A 16,402-nucleotide genomic window follows, 5' to 3' on the forward strand; every position below is an offset into this window, starting at 1 on the left:
GTAAATGGGTAAAAACAAATTCAGTTCCCATGAAACTCCTCACTGCAAAGTGTGAACAATGTTCATAGTTTTGAAATAGATATTGATATTTCACAGTGTAAACAATACTCGGGCCAATATATCCACAACTCCAGTGTCGCGATAAACTTGTACTAAGACATCTCCACAAGACCCTTTGCAGTATGACTACGATAGGCAGGAGTGGCTTTCTTGGCATTAGCAGGAGGCAGGCAAGAGCTGGGACTGTGTCTCGGGTTCACCCTGGTCTTGTTGGGGACGCTCTGGCCAGAGGTCCCATAGGACTTGAAGGCCTGCCAGGGCAAGGCGTACCAGGAGCCGGAGCAACAGGAACGCAAAGGGCACTGCAATCTGCATGAGGTGGAAGATGGCTGTGCTGAACCGACTCAGTAGGCAGGTGGCGGCAAAGGCCAGCAGGCTGGCACAGGGGTACAGTGCGAGCTTGGCAAACATGAAAGCATGTTCCTGCCCACCAAACTGCACAGCTGGCTGCAGTGTTTCTCTCTGGTGCAGCAGGGCTGTAGTCCAGATGGCAAACTGGAAGATGCTGGCAAAGAAGATGATGGCACAGCTGACACGCACACGCTCAAGTTCATCACGGGGTTGCCGGGCAAACGCCGAGGTCTGCTGGTAGGCCAGAGGGAGGCCCCCCACAAAGGCCAGTGACAGTATGTTGAACAACCCCATGGTCTGTGTAGCCTTCCGGACATGCAGGAAGAGTGAGTGGTGGGCAAACCAGAGCAGACCCACTGTGGCGAAGGAGCCGAAGTATGCCAGGAACTGTGGCCCATATGCACCCAGGGCAGCCACAAGGCTGCCACTGAACTTCTGTTGCACATCCTTGGGATCCGGAACATTGTCCTCACTGGGAAGTATGAACAGATGGCATTTGTAACAGCCTCCCAGAGATAACAGGACCAGAAGGGTAGACCAAGCATCATAAAGGGAATGTGAGAGTAATGTGTGGTCTTCAGAGCACAAAATGATCCCAACGTGCTACTTGACGTATTTAGCATTCTAGTCAGTTATTGTTCTTCACTCACAGTCCTAATTTAACCAGTCCTATATTCTCTCCCAACTGGTGGCCCTACCTGACATCCTATCCAGAAACCGACAGCCCTGGCTGGTTGTTGAGGGTCAGCCTTCTGAGGGCAGGAGATGTTCCACAGCTACCCTAACTCTTGCAGGCTGTGTTGGAGCATAAAGTCAAGGGATGGGAACCATGAGGAGATGGGAACCATGAGGAGATGCTCCACAGCTACCCTAAATCTTGCAGGCTGTGCTGGAGCATAAAGTCAAGGGATAGGAACCATGACCTGGATATGAATGATGGGACACCCAAGTACCAACTACTGCCTCCAAATCGGAGGGACACAGTGTGAGGGCAGGAAAGAGCCTGAGGTCTGTCAAAACCGCCAGGCAGAAGGTGGCAGCCTTCTTTTGGCTAGAATTCCTGCCCTAACCATAGCCTCTTGTCTGAGTCCTTCAGCCTTGGCTGCAGAATAGAGGCAACAGCAGGTTGCTCTGGAATGTTCCTAAAATCTAAGGCCTCAGGAAATAAGGTACTAATGAATATTTACTTTTAACCTATTATAATTTATAAATTATAATAGAAAAACCTACTCAAAAGTATCAGGAAAAGCACAGTGTTAGATGCAGAATCTAAAACTAGACTTGTGACATGTTTAATAAAATAAGAATGCAGGGGCTGGGGATTTAGCTCAGTGGTAGAGCGCTTACCTAGGAAGCGCAAGGCCCTGGGTTCGGTCCCCAGCTCCGAAAAAAAGAATCAAAAAAAAAAAAGAATGCAATGGAATATTATTGAGCAACCACAGGCTAGAGGGGGGTAAGGGGCTTAAAAAAAAAAAAGAGAGACACTTGGAAATAAAAGTGAGCATTCAGACTAGAGCCCCAACAGTACTGTACTAGAGCTAGGCCACATACAAGAGCCAGTCCTAACAGGTATGGAGGTGGGGATAAGGCTGAGGGAGCCGCCTGCGTATTTCTGGGATAGAGAGCACAAGGTAACCTTGGAGAAGTCCTCTTCCTAGCACTTGTGCTGTCAGGCTGAGAGCAACTGTGATGAGAGGCACCTAAGGGAGGCTGATACTGATAAAACCTTTCTGGAGTTTCTAAGAACAAGACATTCTCAGACATATTATCACCTGGAAGATGGGCCAAAGCAGCAAGTTGGGGTTCTCACCAGATGTCCAAGATGAGGAGTGTGGCCACAATGGCATAGACACCGTCACTGAAAGCTTCCACCCGTTCTTTGCTGAGGGGCGCATGCAGGTCAATACTGAAGGGCTCTACATTGTGAGCTGGAGACTCCCTGTGGCCTGTGGACATACCAGGAGAAGAAACTAGCCTAGCTGAGGGACTATCAGACCATTATGGCTACCACTGGCCTCTTTTCCAAGGGGCCAGGGACATACAGGCCAAGAGGAGAAGTGATACAGAGATCACTGGTCAAAGTCTGCTTGGCTAGATGTTTCCCATAAGGGCAAGAAGTAGCCAGGGATCAGCAAACACACCAGATATGGGCTGAGCCAAGGACGGCCCGCCCTAAGCTATCACACACTGATGCCTTGTTCCCACTCAGTGATCCTTGGGAGTAGCCTGCAATCTGGCAGAACCTTCCAACATGCTTACTGTTGTAATGTACATGGTTACCTACCCATAAACTTGTCTTTACACCAGGTGGTAGCCTTGCTGATGTGAGGGAGGAAGATGACAGTCACCATCAGCAGGTATGACTGCAGAAAGAAATAACAGGTCAGGGTGTTTGAGGATGGAGACTACTTATACCTGAAATCTGGTCCTACTCTTCAGCCCCAGGCAGAGGGGCAACTGGAGTCACAAAGGAAAAACCAAAGAACTGTCTTTTATGGAAATGAGGTGTATGTAAAGGCACAATCCCAAAAGGATAAAGTGCTATAGGGACAAATACATACCAGTCGTGTGCTTTCCTAATGAATACATAATGAATAGTAACAGCTTAACAAAAGGTAAGCATTCCAACTAAGAAATGTATGGGAAGAGACGACCCTTCACCTGTGCCGCCCTGGTCAAAGTCTGCTTGGCTAGGTGTTTCCCATTCAGCATTCTGCACCGTTTCAGTTTATAAAGTCTCTGTTCCCTGGGTCCCACCCACCCAGCTATGTTATTTCCTCGAAAGAAGTAGATCTCCTCATAGGGCTTTAAGTATGGCATTTGTAGCAGTCACAGGCCTTCATTAGTCTGTTTAAAACCTGAAATGTTTTTGAAATGCTTAGCAAACATTAATTTTCATGTATTTAATTTTAATTACATATAATTTTTGTTTTTGTGCATGTGTGAGGGTGCTCATACACTACAGTGCACATGTGATGGTCAGAGGGCAACTTTCAAGAATCAGTTCTCTCCTTTTACCATGTATGTTCAGGGAGCAAACTCAGGTATCAGGTTTGGTGGCAAGTACCTATACCAACTGACCATCTCACCAGCCTGTTACCAAATGTTTAAAATGATCAGCATTTGTTATTTTCCACTATTCTTAGGGTGCTTTGATTTAAGACTCAGTGTACTTTCACAGTATTTAAGCTGACTCTGCTCAAGCCAGTTCCCACAGCCTGTTCTGAAAAACCGTTTCAGCATTGCCTGTTCTTTCTTCTGCTAGCTAGGTTCTTTCACCTGTGATAAGACTTCTGAGATTCTAGCACTCACCAAGGGGAAGAAGAAGAGGGAAAAGACAGCTGCAACAAAACAGAGTGCTGGGCCACGGAGGACTAGGTGCAGAATGTGCCGCCGGGACAGGGCCCTATGTGTAGAGCACTGGATTTGTGGATTCAGCAGATGTGGGAAGTGGAAGGCATAACCCACGATCATTGCCTGGGTCAAACAAACAAACAAAAGAGGCTATAGGGCACCATCAACAGGTGGTGCCACAGCCAGTTAACCCTTGAACTAACATACACATTTCTAGAGGTCAGGAGCAAGAGTGTCCCTCCTAGATAGCCTCCTACCCTGGGATGTTCTGAGAGTCTGGGGAGGAGAAGGGGGTTGAAACTCATTCTATTCTACAACTGCAAGGCCCTGGGTGAAGACCTGGACTACCTGAGGTATAAATCAGGATACTGGCACTTGGCCTGCATACCTCATGGCAAACACATATACATACCCTGTGTTCCTACCTGCACAGATCCAATGGCAATCACACACATGCAGAACAGGAAGATGCCCAGGGGCACATCAGGGAATGTTACCATTAGCGAAAACTGTCAAAAGAATCACCACAAACCCCCAAAGGATTATCAGAGTGAGGTTCTGAGATAGTTTACAATGAGCTTCCCCTCTCTGTACTGGGCACTGAGCAGAAACCTGTCCTAGTGTAGGGGCACTGGTGTGGGGCTGGGGCTAGGAATATTCAATCCAACAGAGCAATTCCACCCACTGATTCCTTTAAAGCTTGTGTCACTAATTCTATGTAAAATCCCCTAGATCTGAATTCTCTGCATTATAGCCCTGTGTACAGGGGCCAACAATGGGCTACATTAGAATTTTAAATGCTTGTTGATATGCTAATAGGGGTTACAGAGCAGGCAGGAGCAAAGGGCCTCCCGCACTCAAGGCCTTTGCCTCCAGCAGCCCTAAGCTCTCTCTTCTACTCAGCTGAGGGCAGTCACCCAGATGTGCTCAGTGAGGGGTGCAGGCTGATGGCTGTTACTCACTGTGTAGGGCAGAAGGGTGATGGTCATCATACAGGCCTGCAGTGAAGGGAAGGAGGGAGGTCACAGTCACTCCAGGAAGGCAGAAGTGTATCTGTAGAGTTCTAGGGCTAGACCCAAAGAGCCTGTACCCCTCCCTGTCCTGGACACACGGATCCCATGAGCTATCTGAGGAGCTTCTAGGAATGCACAAAATCCAGGCTGTGGGAACCCATACCTTCTCTGGAGGACTAACTGATAACTAAGCTCATTTTTCAAAACAACACTAACTCACCAGGTTGAGCAAGGCAAGTGTATCATCTATTTTTCCAACAACCTGGAACAATCTAAAGTTAGGAGAAAGAAAGGACAGGCCATCATTCAAATATGGCGCCATACTATTACCTCCCACAGTACTTTCTAGTTAATATCATTGAAGATGCCACTTTTGACCACACCATTTAGTGTATGGGACTGATGGGACTTAGTAGGCTCAGGTGCTATGGAGCCTGGGGACTGGAGTTTGATGCTTAGACCCACGTGAATGGGGGAAAGAACTAAGTTCTACAGGTTACCCACACATGCGCAGAGTAAATGTGATTTGTAGAAATGTAAATACTACCTACTCTGTGGAAGTTTTATGTGGGAAGCACATACCTTTCCCACATATTCTTCCCATCACGTGGCAAAAACAATCTTAAGAAACCAACTGTATGACCAGTAGCTCTTTTTTTTTTTTTTTTTTTTGCGGAGCTGGGGACCGAACCCACGGCCTTGTGCTTGCTAGGCAAGCGCTCTACCACTGAGCTAAATCCCCAACCCTGACCAGTAGCTCTTATGAACAGATTTCTCACAGAAAGCCTTGAGCTATGGAAGTTTTAACTGTCCAGGGAGTTCCTGCTAAAGGCAGGACTAGCAAGTGTGACTGTGTCTCCTGTCCCAGGAGGTTTGTCCAGCAACCCTTCCTGAGAATAAGCCTCTGGGGATGTGGGGCCACAGCTCCATCATGAAATACTTTGTTTTCTAGACATTATGTCTTTAAGTCCAGTTTGAAGAAAGGAAGTGCTCTTTTCTCATTCTTTCCCCAAAGATTTCATATACTGCACTTTTTAGAATTTGTTATCTAGCAGAAATAGTTTCATATGGAGACACTACAATATAAATAGAAAACAAAGTGAAGCACTATCCTTGCTCCATGAGCAAAGGCTGCCAAGGAAACTAAAGCCTATCATGCCGGGGCCTACAACAGGGCTGTCCCCAACAGTGCTGGACCATGACTCAGATGTCACCCATCTAACACCAAGCACATGGCCTTCTTTTTGGACTGGACTCAGCTGAACTGCCATCTCCACTCTAGGAAGTCACCTCTAGTTAGTAGCAGTGACATGAGCTCATTTGGGCTGAAGTCTTCCTTAATAAGCCGAACCAAAGGGGCTTCAACCCTAGAGGCAGCAGGCTACCTGCTGTTTCTAAGCTTATGTGTATAAGAGAGCACTCAAAGCGAGACACAGAACAGATCTATGAAGTTCCTCACAGGCCCGAGTCTCAAAACCTGACTGTTGATATGCTCCACAGTGGGTGTGGTCCTGGTGAAAGAACCATGAAGCCAGTATAGGGAAGGTTGGCTAAAGTTACAGGGAAACCAAAAAGATAAGCCTGCCCAGTTTTTGAAACACCTATCACCATCATCTTGCTGAAAACAAGTGTGTAACATGAAATACATGCTGCACTTTTAAATAGCAGTGAGCAGAACACAGGCCTTTAATCCCAGCACTCAGGCAGCAGAGGCAGGATTTCTGAGTTCAAGGTCAATCTGGCCTACTACATAGATGTTTCTTCCCCTCCCTAAACACACACGGGGGGGGGGGGGGGGCAGACAGAGAGACAGAGAAGTCATGAAATGTTTACTAGGATCTGCAAGTTTTTCTGCACCTTGAGCATTCTCTGAAGAATATTTTCTTTGAACATGCTAGTCTGCAGCCAGGTATGTAACACCCACATGCCCAGCTCTTCCTATAGAAGCCTCCTGTCCCTCTGTCTGTCTGGCATTCAGTGGTCAGGGGCTCATGCAGCTATGGAGCCCTGTGATCTGGAATCCTAAGGAACCTTATTCTTCCCTAGGACAAAACTCAGACATCAGAATGTAATCTATAGGCTCAGCTTCCATACAGGGAAGGGTTTATGGTTGGTCTGAGACATAGCCATTAAGTTTGTATTCTCTCTCTTCTCTGCCATATTCTATGCTGGTCTTCAGTGGGTCTTCTGCCTCTCCTAACAGACAGGAAAAGGGGGAGGGTGGTGCTGTAGAGCCAAGTCTTCTTTGGAGCAATCTTGACCATGCTGTACTCTTTCGAGTACAAGTCTCAGAGTGAGAACCAGAGGCCAGGGTGGGAAGAAGTAGCTCCCCTGGGACACAACATGTGAATCGAACAGCCCACAGATACCAAGAACAATACAACTCTGCAGTAGTGTAACAGTCCATGTCTTTTGTCCACCCTGAGTAAATCATGACAATGAGGACCCTGGGTTAATTCCCTACCTGGTATGTGCTGCCCAGGCCACAGTTACGATTAGAAATGTCATGAGGTAGACAGCAATCCTAGTTGCTAGAAGTTTCTGTATACTTTTGTCAAACTGCTGTATGAAAAGAACACTGCTATTAGAACAAAGTAACACGTGATCCAACAGTGGTCATTTCAATGGCAAGACTTACCCTATGGCATAGCGAGGCATTTAGAGGGTCCCCAGTCTCAAAGTGCACAACACAGCCTATGTCTGCTGTGAATCTACCTCACTTCTACCACACTTGCCCCACACTACAGCAGTATTGTGAACATACTTTACAAGAAAAACCCCTGCAGTTCTAGGACCTCCCCAAAGATTTACGTCAGCTTACAGGTATGGCTGGAGTCAGGCCCCCTGCTGGGGGCTGGCTGGATAGAGCTGCAGCCTGCCTCCTGCCTGCCTCCTTCAGGGTGCACAGTAGGCATGAGTCCTGTATGGTGATGCTAATCACATGGAATGAATCCTCAGTGCTGTCCAAGCCTCAGTTATTCCACTAAAGGGCTACATGTTGATGACTCCCATAAAGAAAAAAAGCCCATAAAGTCAGATATAAATGAAAATTCTTTTAGAAAAGCTCTTTGTTACCCACATAGGATGGCTTGGTAGACATCCGGGGTGGGCATGGTTCCTTTTCCTCTCAGTGGAGGATATCAGTGCCTGTCTACCTACCTAGAAATCAAACCTCCTTTTGCCAGAGCCTGTGCTTGAGCCCCGCCCTCCTGCTCTGAATACACATCCTTCTAGGAGGGAGCACTGATGTTCTTCCCACTCAGTAAATTCCCTGCCTTGGGGTTGGCTGCCCAAGCCCAGGTCAGGTCTTCTTACTGGCCCACTGTACAAAGCAGACTGTTCCTATTACCTGTTCTGGTGAGATCTCTGTGTGGGTCACAGGCAGGATCTAAAGGAACAAAGACAAAAATGACCAAGCAATACTTCTGGGGCTGGGCTCTTCAGTAGTTATGTTGGCTCTTGACCACTGCTGGGCAGGCTGCACCTGCATGAAAGGTTTGGGCATCCGAGGCTGCCACAGAAAGGAGTGGTAGGTTTGAGGCGGGCCCCACACTGACCATGACAGTGGCGATGATGGATAGTAAGGCATCACTAAAGCCCAGCATGCGGTGGGAGCTCTGTGTCCCCTCCTCATCTCTCCTGTATAGGGATGAGTCTCCCTCGGAATCCACTGCCTGCTCCTGGACCTGGAGCCTGGACATGGTGGAGTCACCAAGTTGTCACAGCAGCCTGGGAAGAAGTGTAGCTCTGAGCATATCAGAGGGATGTTTCAACCCTGTAGACTTCAGCCATTTCGATGCAGAGACAAGGGCTAGGTATAGGGGACAAAAAGAGAGACACTTCACAAAGGAGCCTTTCCAGATTTCCAGTCACAGGCTAAGAGTATCAGCATCAGACTGATCAGTGAGCTCTGTGATTGGACAATACATTCTCTGTCTCAGCGAGAAAGCTCTGATGGTACAGGGTAGATAGCATGGTACCTGAAATCTGACCCCAAGTCTCCCCTAAAAGCTGCTTTGTCAGTTACCTTGAGTTGCACAACTCTCGGCTAATGAGAATGTCCCTGAGGGCCAAAACTGCCTCAGGTCAGAGTCTGGGACGTTTTTTAAGTTTGTCAGAAACAACGCTGGGTAGACAAGTGAAATGCCATCTGGGATTCCCTACAAGGAGAGATATTTGTGCCCCAGGAGCAAAGGGCTAAAGTAAAGCTATAGAATCCATCTGCATTCCACACTGGACCCAATGGTAAAAACACAGGGAACCACTCAGCAGCCACAGGATATGGAAGAGGTGAGGCACTAGCAAGTATTTTTCTAAGTGCCCAGTTGTGATCAGAGTGTTGGTGTGGGAGCGATGCTAGGGCCCACTGCAGGCATGTGTACAGGTATGTGTTGGTGTTGCCCAGCCTCAGACACGTGTTAGTTCTCCATGAGGCAGATAGACCTCCATACTCCGGAGCTCATCCTTCAGGCTTCATGTAAATCAGATGTCCATCCAGAGTCCCAAATCACAAATTTCATCTCTACTTAGTTGGAATTGAGCCTCTTAAATGGAAGATGATGTGGACTTTGAAACAAAAGATACAGGAACCTCAGCCACTTCCTAATACAGTGTCTAGCAGTACGTAGAAATGGCTTTGTGGTACTCTATTTTTTTTTCTTTTTTTCAGAGCTGGGGACCGAACCCAGGGCCTTGCGCTTCCTAGGTAAGCGCTCTACCACTGAGCTAAATCCCCAGCCCCTTTGTGGTACTCTAAAACCAGCCACATAAAATAGCCAAAATGTCTACTTCAAAGACTGGCAACCTGGTCATGCTAAGGTCCAGCTGGCTGACAATTTTTGCTGTTGTTTTGTTATTCGAGACATGGTTTCTCTGTGTAGCTCCAACTGTCTTAACTCACTCTGTAGACTAGACTGGCCTCGAACTCAAGAGATCCACCTGCCTCTGCCTTGTGTCCCAAGCGCTGGGATTAAAGGTGTGTACCATCATCATTTGATTTGACATTGACATTTTTACTGGGAATATGTAAGTATCAGCCTGCAAACTCATAACATGGATGTCACCAACATCACAAGGACTAGCTGATTGGTATCCAGGATAGGTACCTTTACTTGCACCAGGACACTGTGAAGGTAGGAGAGGACCTTTGTCTGCCTGAGGTACACCTTGGCAAAGAAGACTGAGCAGTATAACTACAGTGGAGAAGAGACCCTAAGTCTGCCATGACAGATAAGGCAACTGTTGCAATCACAGCCACAGCAGAGTAGGGCGGCAGTGGGGGCAGCAGAGCCCACAGAGGTTCCTTCCCCATCCTGGTTTTCTCTGGCTGGACTCGTATATACTTTGGTTTTCTCATCCCTTCAAACTGTCAAGGAGACCCTGCCCTTTAACTAGCTACCCTGGCCAGGAATGAGGGGGCCACAGCCTTTGTGAAGCTACTTGTCTCTTTTCTTTATAACTCTGGTAGTGGGAGGGGAGTGGGTGATACTTGTAATTTGGTTCCCCTCCCTCTTCTTTTAAAATCAATTTGGAATCAGAAACCTATGGATTCTAGCAAATGGTCCTTGTTCACTTTCTCCTATTTAGCTCTGGTCTGGTCCCCTGTTTTTTTTTTTTTTATAACCTTTTCCCCCCAAGCACCATGTCTTAGGATTCTTTACTATGAGACACCATAACCAAGGCAACTCTTATAAAGGAAAACATTTAACTGGGGCTAGCTCACATTTTCAAAGGTTTAGTCCATTATCATATGGTGGGAAGTATGGCAGCATACAGGCAAACACAGTATTAGAGATGGAGCTGAGAGTTCTACATCTTGATCTGCAGGCAGTAGGAAAGTGTATACCACACTGAGCATATACAACCTCAAAGTGGGCCCACACAGTGAGACACTTCCTTCAACAAGGTGACACCTACTCCAAAAAGGCCACACCTCCTAATAGTGCCACTTCCTACGGGCCAAGCATTCAAACACATGAGTCCATGGGAGCCATCCTATTAAAACTGCCACACACTGCTTATACAGACCGAGGACCAGGCCTCTTCTCTCTATCTCTTTCCAAATCCCTTTAGGGTGGTGAGAAGAACAGGGAAGGGACATGCTCCTTCCTCAGGTATCTGGTAGGGCCCTGCTCCCAGGGGCTTCACTCTTTCCTACGGGCTCTCTCGGACACATTGTTAAAATAAAACCTGAATAAAACTACAGGTTTGATATAAAAATATAAAAACAACTAGCAGAACTCGAAAAATGGACAAAGAATGCATACATTTTCCTAACAATGCAGTGACTGGTTAATAATCACATTAGGAGAGACTGAACATCATTACATTGTCTTAGTGAAAACCAAAGCAAAGACCATGATGAGACCATACCCTACTAGGATGGCTGTAATAAAGATAAAAATGAGTAATGCGACAGGGATGTTGGCAAACTGGACCCTTGTGTACTGTTGGGGGATATCAAAGGATGCAGTCACTGTGGAAAATAGTATGGCAATTGCTCAAAAAATAAATAAAAAGCAGGATTATTACAGGGCCAAGCAATCTCACTTCTAAATATTCAAAAGAAAAGAAAGCAGAAAAGCTGAGGCTTTTAAAGTACTTATACACCAATGTTTACAGAAACAGTATTCAGAATAGTCAAGAGGAAGCAAACAAACATCAGACAAAATGTAGTGTGCGCACACACACACACACACACACACACACGTATGTGCTCACAACATACACACTTTTTGTGCTGTTTGTACATGTGTGTGTGTGAACTCTTGCTTATGATCCTATCACTAAGGGTAGAGGTAAGGGTTCAAATTTGAACAAGTAGTCTTTTGTTTTTTGTTTTTTGTATTTTGTTTTTTCCGGAGCTGAGGACTGAACCCAGGGCCTTGTGCTTGCTAGGCAAGCACTCTACCACTGAGCTAAATCCTCAACCCCTCAAGTAGTCTTTAAAATAATTTTTTTGCATGTGTACTTAACCGTAGTACTAAGAACACAACTGGGGCTGAAGAGTTGGCTCAGCAGTTAAAAGCACTTGGTGCTCTTGTAGAGGACCTACGTTTGATTCTAGCAGCCACATGGAAGGTACCAACCCTCCGTTGACTCCTGTTTCAGAGGACCCAACATGCTCTTGTGACCTCCAAGGGAACGGGACACAACAGATATAATACATAAATATTATTAAAGAGAAAACGTACACCAGCCTCGCACCTACAATTCACATGTTCAGATAGCCAGCAGCTATATCTTCTCTTCATCATATATCAGGGTTTTGTTTTGGTTATTTTTTTTTTTTTTAAAGACAGGGTTTCTCTGTGTAGCCCTGCTTTCCTAGAACTTGCTCTGTTGATTATGGTGGACTTTAACTCGGAAATCCAGTCTTTGCTGCTGGGAGTACTAGGATTAAAGTTGTTTGACATCACATTCAACTCATAGATAGTTTTTTGTTTGTTGGTTGGCTTTTCAAGATAGGATTTCTCTGTGTAGTCCTGGCTGTCTTGGAACTCACGCTGTAGACCAGACTGGCTGTAAACTCAGAATCCACTTGCCTCTGTCTACCGAGTGCTGGGATTAAAGGTGGGACCACCACCACTGCCCAGCTGTCATATATAGTTTTTAAGACACATAAAATAAAGGAGGGAAAAAAAACCCAAGACTGAAAATACTGGGACATGGAGTTGAGGGATAGTGATTTTAAAAGACAGAATTCAGGATTTCTAAATTATGAATCTCACATGAGACAGTGCCCAAAGCTTGTTTCTAGGTTACACCTGCTATGTACTAGGCCCTAGAGACAAACCAGAGACATCCACCTGAGAGTACATCAGACACACCAGCAAGCAGGGAGGGAAAACTTCCAGGATGGGCCTACCTACCACCCAGAATGGGAGCTGTTGTTTTAAATCAGGAATGGGTACTGGGTTTCTGTCAAATGCTTTTTGTCATCCACTGTAGCCCTGGCTGCCCTGAAATTCACTATAGATCAGGCTGTCCTTGAACTTACACAGATCCACCTACCTCTGCTTCTCACTTCTCAAGGTGTGCCTCACTAAGCCAGGCTATTTTGTTTTGTTCTTCACTTTTTAGTAAGTATAAATTACATTGGTCAACATTTAAATACAAAATCAACTTTGTATTCCACAGATAACCTCAACCAGGTGTGAGATATATATATATATATATATATATATATATATATATATATATATATATATATATTCACACACACTGGATATACACACTGGATATCCATATGTGTATATATATATATATATGTGTGTGTGTGTGTATATATATACATACATACATACATACATACATACATACATATACTGGATATCCTCCATTTAAGATGCCAAGAAATAGTATTTCATATGTCAAAAAAAATGGAGAAATGAGCATTTTACTGGCTGAACATTTTCAATCCCAAAGTAAAAAACTGAGTACCATTGTTGGCACTTAAAAGTTTTGGATTTTGGATTAAGAATGGTCTAACTTTACCAGACTTATTTTGCTAAAACATATTTTAAAGGATTTTTTTGAATGTATGTTTATGAAACATGTTTGTTGTTTCCTTGTATTGTTTTTGCCAAGTTAGGTAGGAGTTGGGAAATACTTCAATTTTCTGTATAAGTTCATGTAGATCTTTAAAAAATTGTTTTCTTAGATGTTTAATGAATTCTTTTTTTTTTTTTGGTTCTTTTTTTTTTTTTTTTTTTTTTTTTCCGGAGCTGGGGACCGAACCCAGGGCCTTGCGCTTCCTAGGTAAGCGCTCTACCACTGAGCTAAATCCCCAACCCCCTGTTTAATGAATTCTTAGTAGAGCTATGTAAGTCTGAAATCTTTGCAGGATTTTAATCTAGAAAGTGAATGCTTTAACAGGTATAGAATTGCTTAAGTTACCTATTTCTTCTTGGGTAAGCTTATGCTGTGTTTTCAGTGAATTCATTTACTTAGCTAAGCTGAATTCATTGGGAAAATGTTCATGACAGCCTCTGGTTATCCTTTCAGTAGACATTTCTCTTATTTGTGATCTTAGTAATTTTAGTTTTTCTTATTCATATTTGGCCAATGACTTCTAAGTTTTATGGACTCAGAGAATCAGTTCTTATTCATTGATTATTTATTGTTTGTTTCACTGCACTTTGGTATTTATCTTCCTTCTAATTACTTTGGGTTTCATTTTCTCTGTTTTTTTTTTTTTTAAGACGGATGCCAAGGTTTCTGAATGTGGTCTATTTCCTACAATGACTTAATAGCATCCCATAATTTTGAAATTCTGTATTTTTATTTTTAACAGTACAATAAAACTACTTATGATTTCTTCTTTAACACATAAAAGGATATTATCCTTTTCCATTCAGATAATTTTTCATACTGCTAATTTCTAGTTAAGTTCATTGTGATCTGGTAACATACTTGTTTCATTACCCAGATGTTCTAGATAAGTAGATGTTCTTTACACACTTAAAAAATATGTGTATTCTGCTAATTAATATTAATGCTGCTTGTTAATAGGAATTACTAATTACTCTGCTAATTAATAGGGTTTGCTCTATAAATGGTCATTAATTTGAGATGTCTGACAAGGTTATTCAAGTCCTCTATATCCTTTGCGATTTTCTGGATACTTATCAATGATTAAGAAAACTACCTCAACCTCCAATTTGTCTCTCTCTCCTTGTGGGTCTATTAGCTTCTCAGTTAACACACTTTATAAACGTAGCATTACTCGTGTTTATAGTTGATACATCCTTTTTTGTTTCAAATTAAAAAATGTTTATGTGTGTGACTTTTGCCTACCTACACATATCAGTGCGTACCACATGCACGCTGAGATCCTAGAGGTTTAAAGAGGGCACTGGAACCCCTGGGACTGAAGTTGTAAATGGTTGTGAGCCACCATGTAGATGCTGGGAGCTGAACCCTAGCACTCTGCAAGTATTCTAAGTCACCAAGCCATCTCTTCAGCATGGACACATCCTTTTTATGACTTTATCCCTTCATCATTATAAAATAACTTACTCTTCGGCAGTATCTTTTACTACGAAACCTACGACATGAGAATGTGTTGGTGGGGTAAGAGCACAGGTTCAGTTTTAAATTTGTATGTGTTCATACATGAGGTGAGATCACCAGGAGACCCTAAGATGTAGCACCAGTTAAGATGGTCTTGAATTGGGATCTACTAGGATGCCATAGAAATGATCTATAATTACACGATTTAGAATTTTCCACTTGTCCTAGGTCATGCCAGCAAGAGTTTGCGGTATCAAGTTTCATTATACGCTCTAGTGGATTAATTATTCATGAGGCTTCTCATGATGTTGTTTTAGGTCTCTTGAACGCTACTTAAGCCTTGGGTTCCCTACCTTTTCCTCCTGCTTTCACGTTTATTTTCCTTCTAAATAGTGAAATCTCAGGCCACCAAAAATATCCCTTCAACTTCATCCCAATAAAAACATAGTTACCTGCAACTGCAAGCCCTATTTCCTCCACTCTGCCTCTCATAAGTGTTTCTCTTACAGAAAGGTGCTGTTTCTATGCCAACACTAAATATCCTATATTTGGTTGTGACTTGACTGTCTATTGTGCTATTCTAAGAGACAGCAGTACTCCTCTCCACTGTACCGGGAAGCCTTTAGTGTCTCTCATTGACTTTAGGCTGCTCAAGTCTCCCATCTAAGACGTTAACACCACACTGCCCTTTTAGCTCCCACACTCTCCTCCACAAATCTCCTCAGTTACTGCCATCTCTACCTCATCAGCTCTTTATTCCTCCAGGTGTGATCCACAGCTTCTACTTCACCACTTTCAGGAAACTACTGTTCACCTACCCCGTATCTCACTGTATACTAACAATCATCCTTCATTTCTTTTCTACTTGACTCTCAGAAGAACAGGTGAGTCCCCCAAAGGCATATTTAATAACATACAATTCTGGGACAGTTAAGATGGTGATTTGGGCTTAAGGATCCACTTTTTAGTCCAAAACCACATACTCTTATCTAAGGCTCAGCAGCGTCATATGGCTTCAGAAATCACGGAGGTACAGAGACGGGTGGGGAATCCCGTGATTTTGTCTCACCTGAAATGGACAGCTCTAAGTGTTTGACATCAACAGGATTCTGGGTCCAGTACTGCCAGGTGACTTTTGTACACACGTTGTGAAGCTTTTTTTTTCCCCTTTTAAATTTACGGTTTTTAGTCTTAATACTAGCGACTAGTTCATCCTCCCCCAAACCTGTGTGGGCCAAAACATAAGTATCTGGCTGCTTGTCTGCAAGATACCCTCCTCTCCTAAACCCGGCATTAGGGGACACTAGAGTGGGCTTCAGGCCTCGCTTTACCTTGAGGCGTCAGGCGCGAGCGGCGGGCTCTGGGGCTGTCCGCAGCGCGCGCCCAACGTCCCGCGACGCTCTAGCCACCGAGGCTGGACCCGGGCCAGCGGAAGCAACCGGACGAGGTTAGGGTCAGATGGCGACGGCCCTTACTCCGTGCCTCCTAGGAGCTTGGCGTCTGTAGGCTCGCGCCCTCTGCGCCTGCGCCAGCTGCCGGCTCTGCAGAAACACGTGCCCTTCCGCTTGCTGCGTCAGGGCGGGGCCGCGGCGTCGCGACGCAACTCGCTC

The 16,402-nt window shown here is 44.8% G+C and overlaps 1 protein-coding gene across 11 annotated transcripts; it reads right to left on the reverse strand.

The window, feature by feature from the left end:
* Nucleotides 1–50: 50 nt before the first annotated feature.
* Nucleotides 51–16,376, reverse strand: Tmem175 (transmembrane protein 175). 11 transcript variants are annotated; one of them, NM_001013991.1, is made up of 11 exons: nt 16,124–16,158; nt 8,336–8,589; nt 8,128–8,166; nt 7,243–7,340; nt 4,999–5,050; nt 4,728–4,763; nt 4,191–4,274; nt 3,724–3,888; nt 2,696–2,774; nt 2,222–2,357; nt 51–883 (listed from the first exon to the last, which is right to left on the reverse strand). In NM_001013991.1, the coding sequence occupies exons 2-11, from the start codon at nt 8,477–8,479 to the stop codon at nt 217–219; spliced, it is 1,500 nt and encodes a 499-aa protein (NP_001014013.1). In that variant the 5' UTR covers nt 8,480–8,589; nt 16,124–16,158; the 3' UTR covers nt 51–216. The 11 variants fall into 11 exon arrangements, with proteins under 11 accessions (NP_001014013.1, XP_038948056.1, XP_063129366.1 ...); XM_039092128.2 differs by having other exon boundaries at nt 66–883; nt 7,243–7,337; nt 16,124–16,321; XM_063273296.1 differs by having other exon boundaries at nt 66–883; nt 7,243–7,337; nt 15,862–16,321.
* Between the last annotated feature and the right edge of the window lie 26 nt (nt 16,377–16,402).

Source organism: Rattus norvegicus, chromosome 14 (genome assembly GCF_036323735.1).
Source record: "Rattus norvegicus strain BN/NHsdMcwi chromosome 14, GRCr8, whole genome shotgun sequence".
Classification (NCBI taxonomy): domain Eukaryota; kingdom Metazoa; phylum Chordata; class Mammalia; order Rodentia; family Muridae; genus Rattus; species Rattus norvegicus.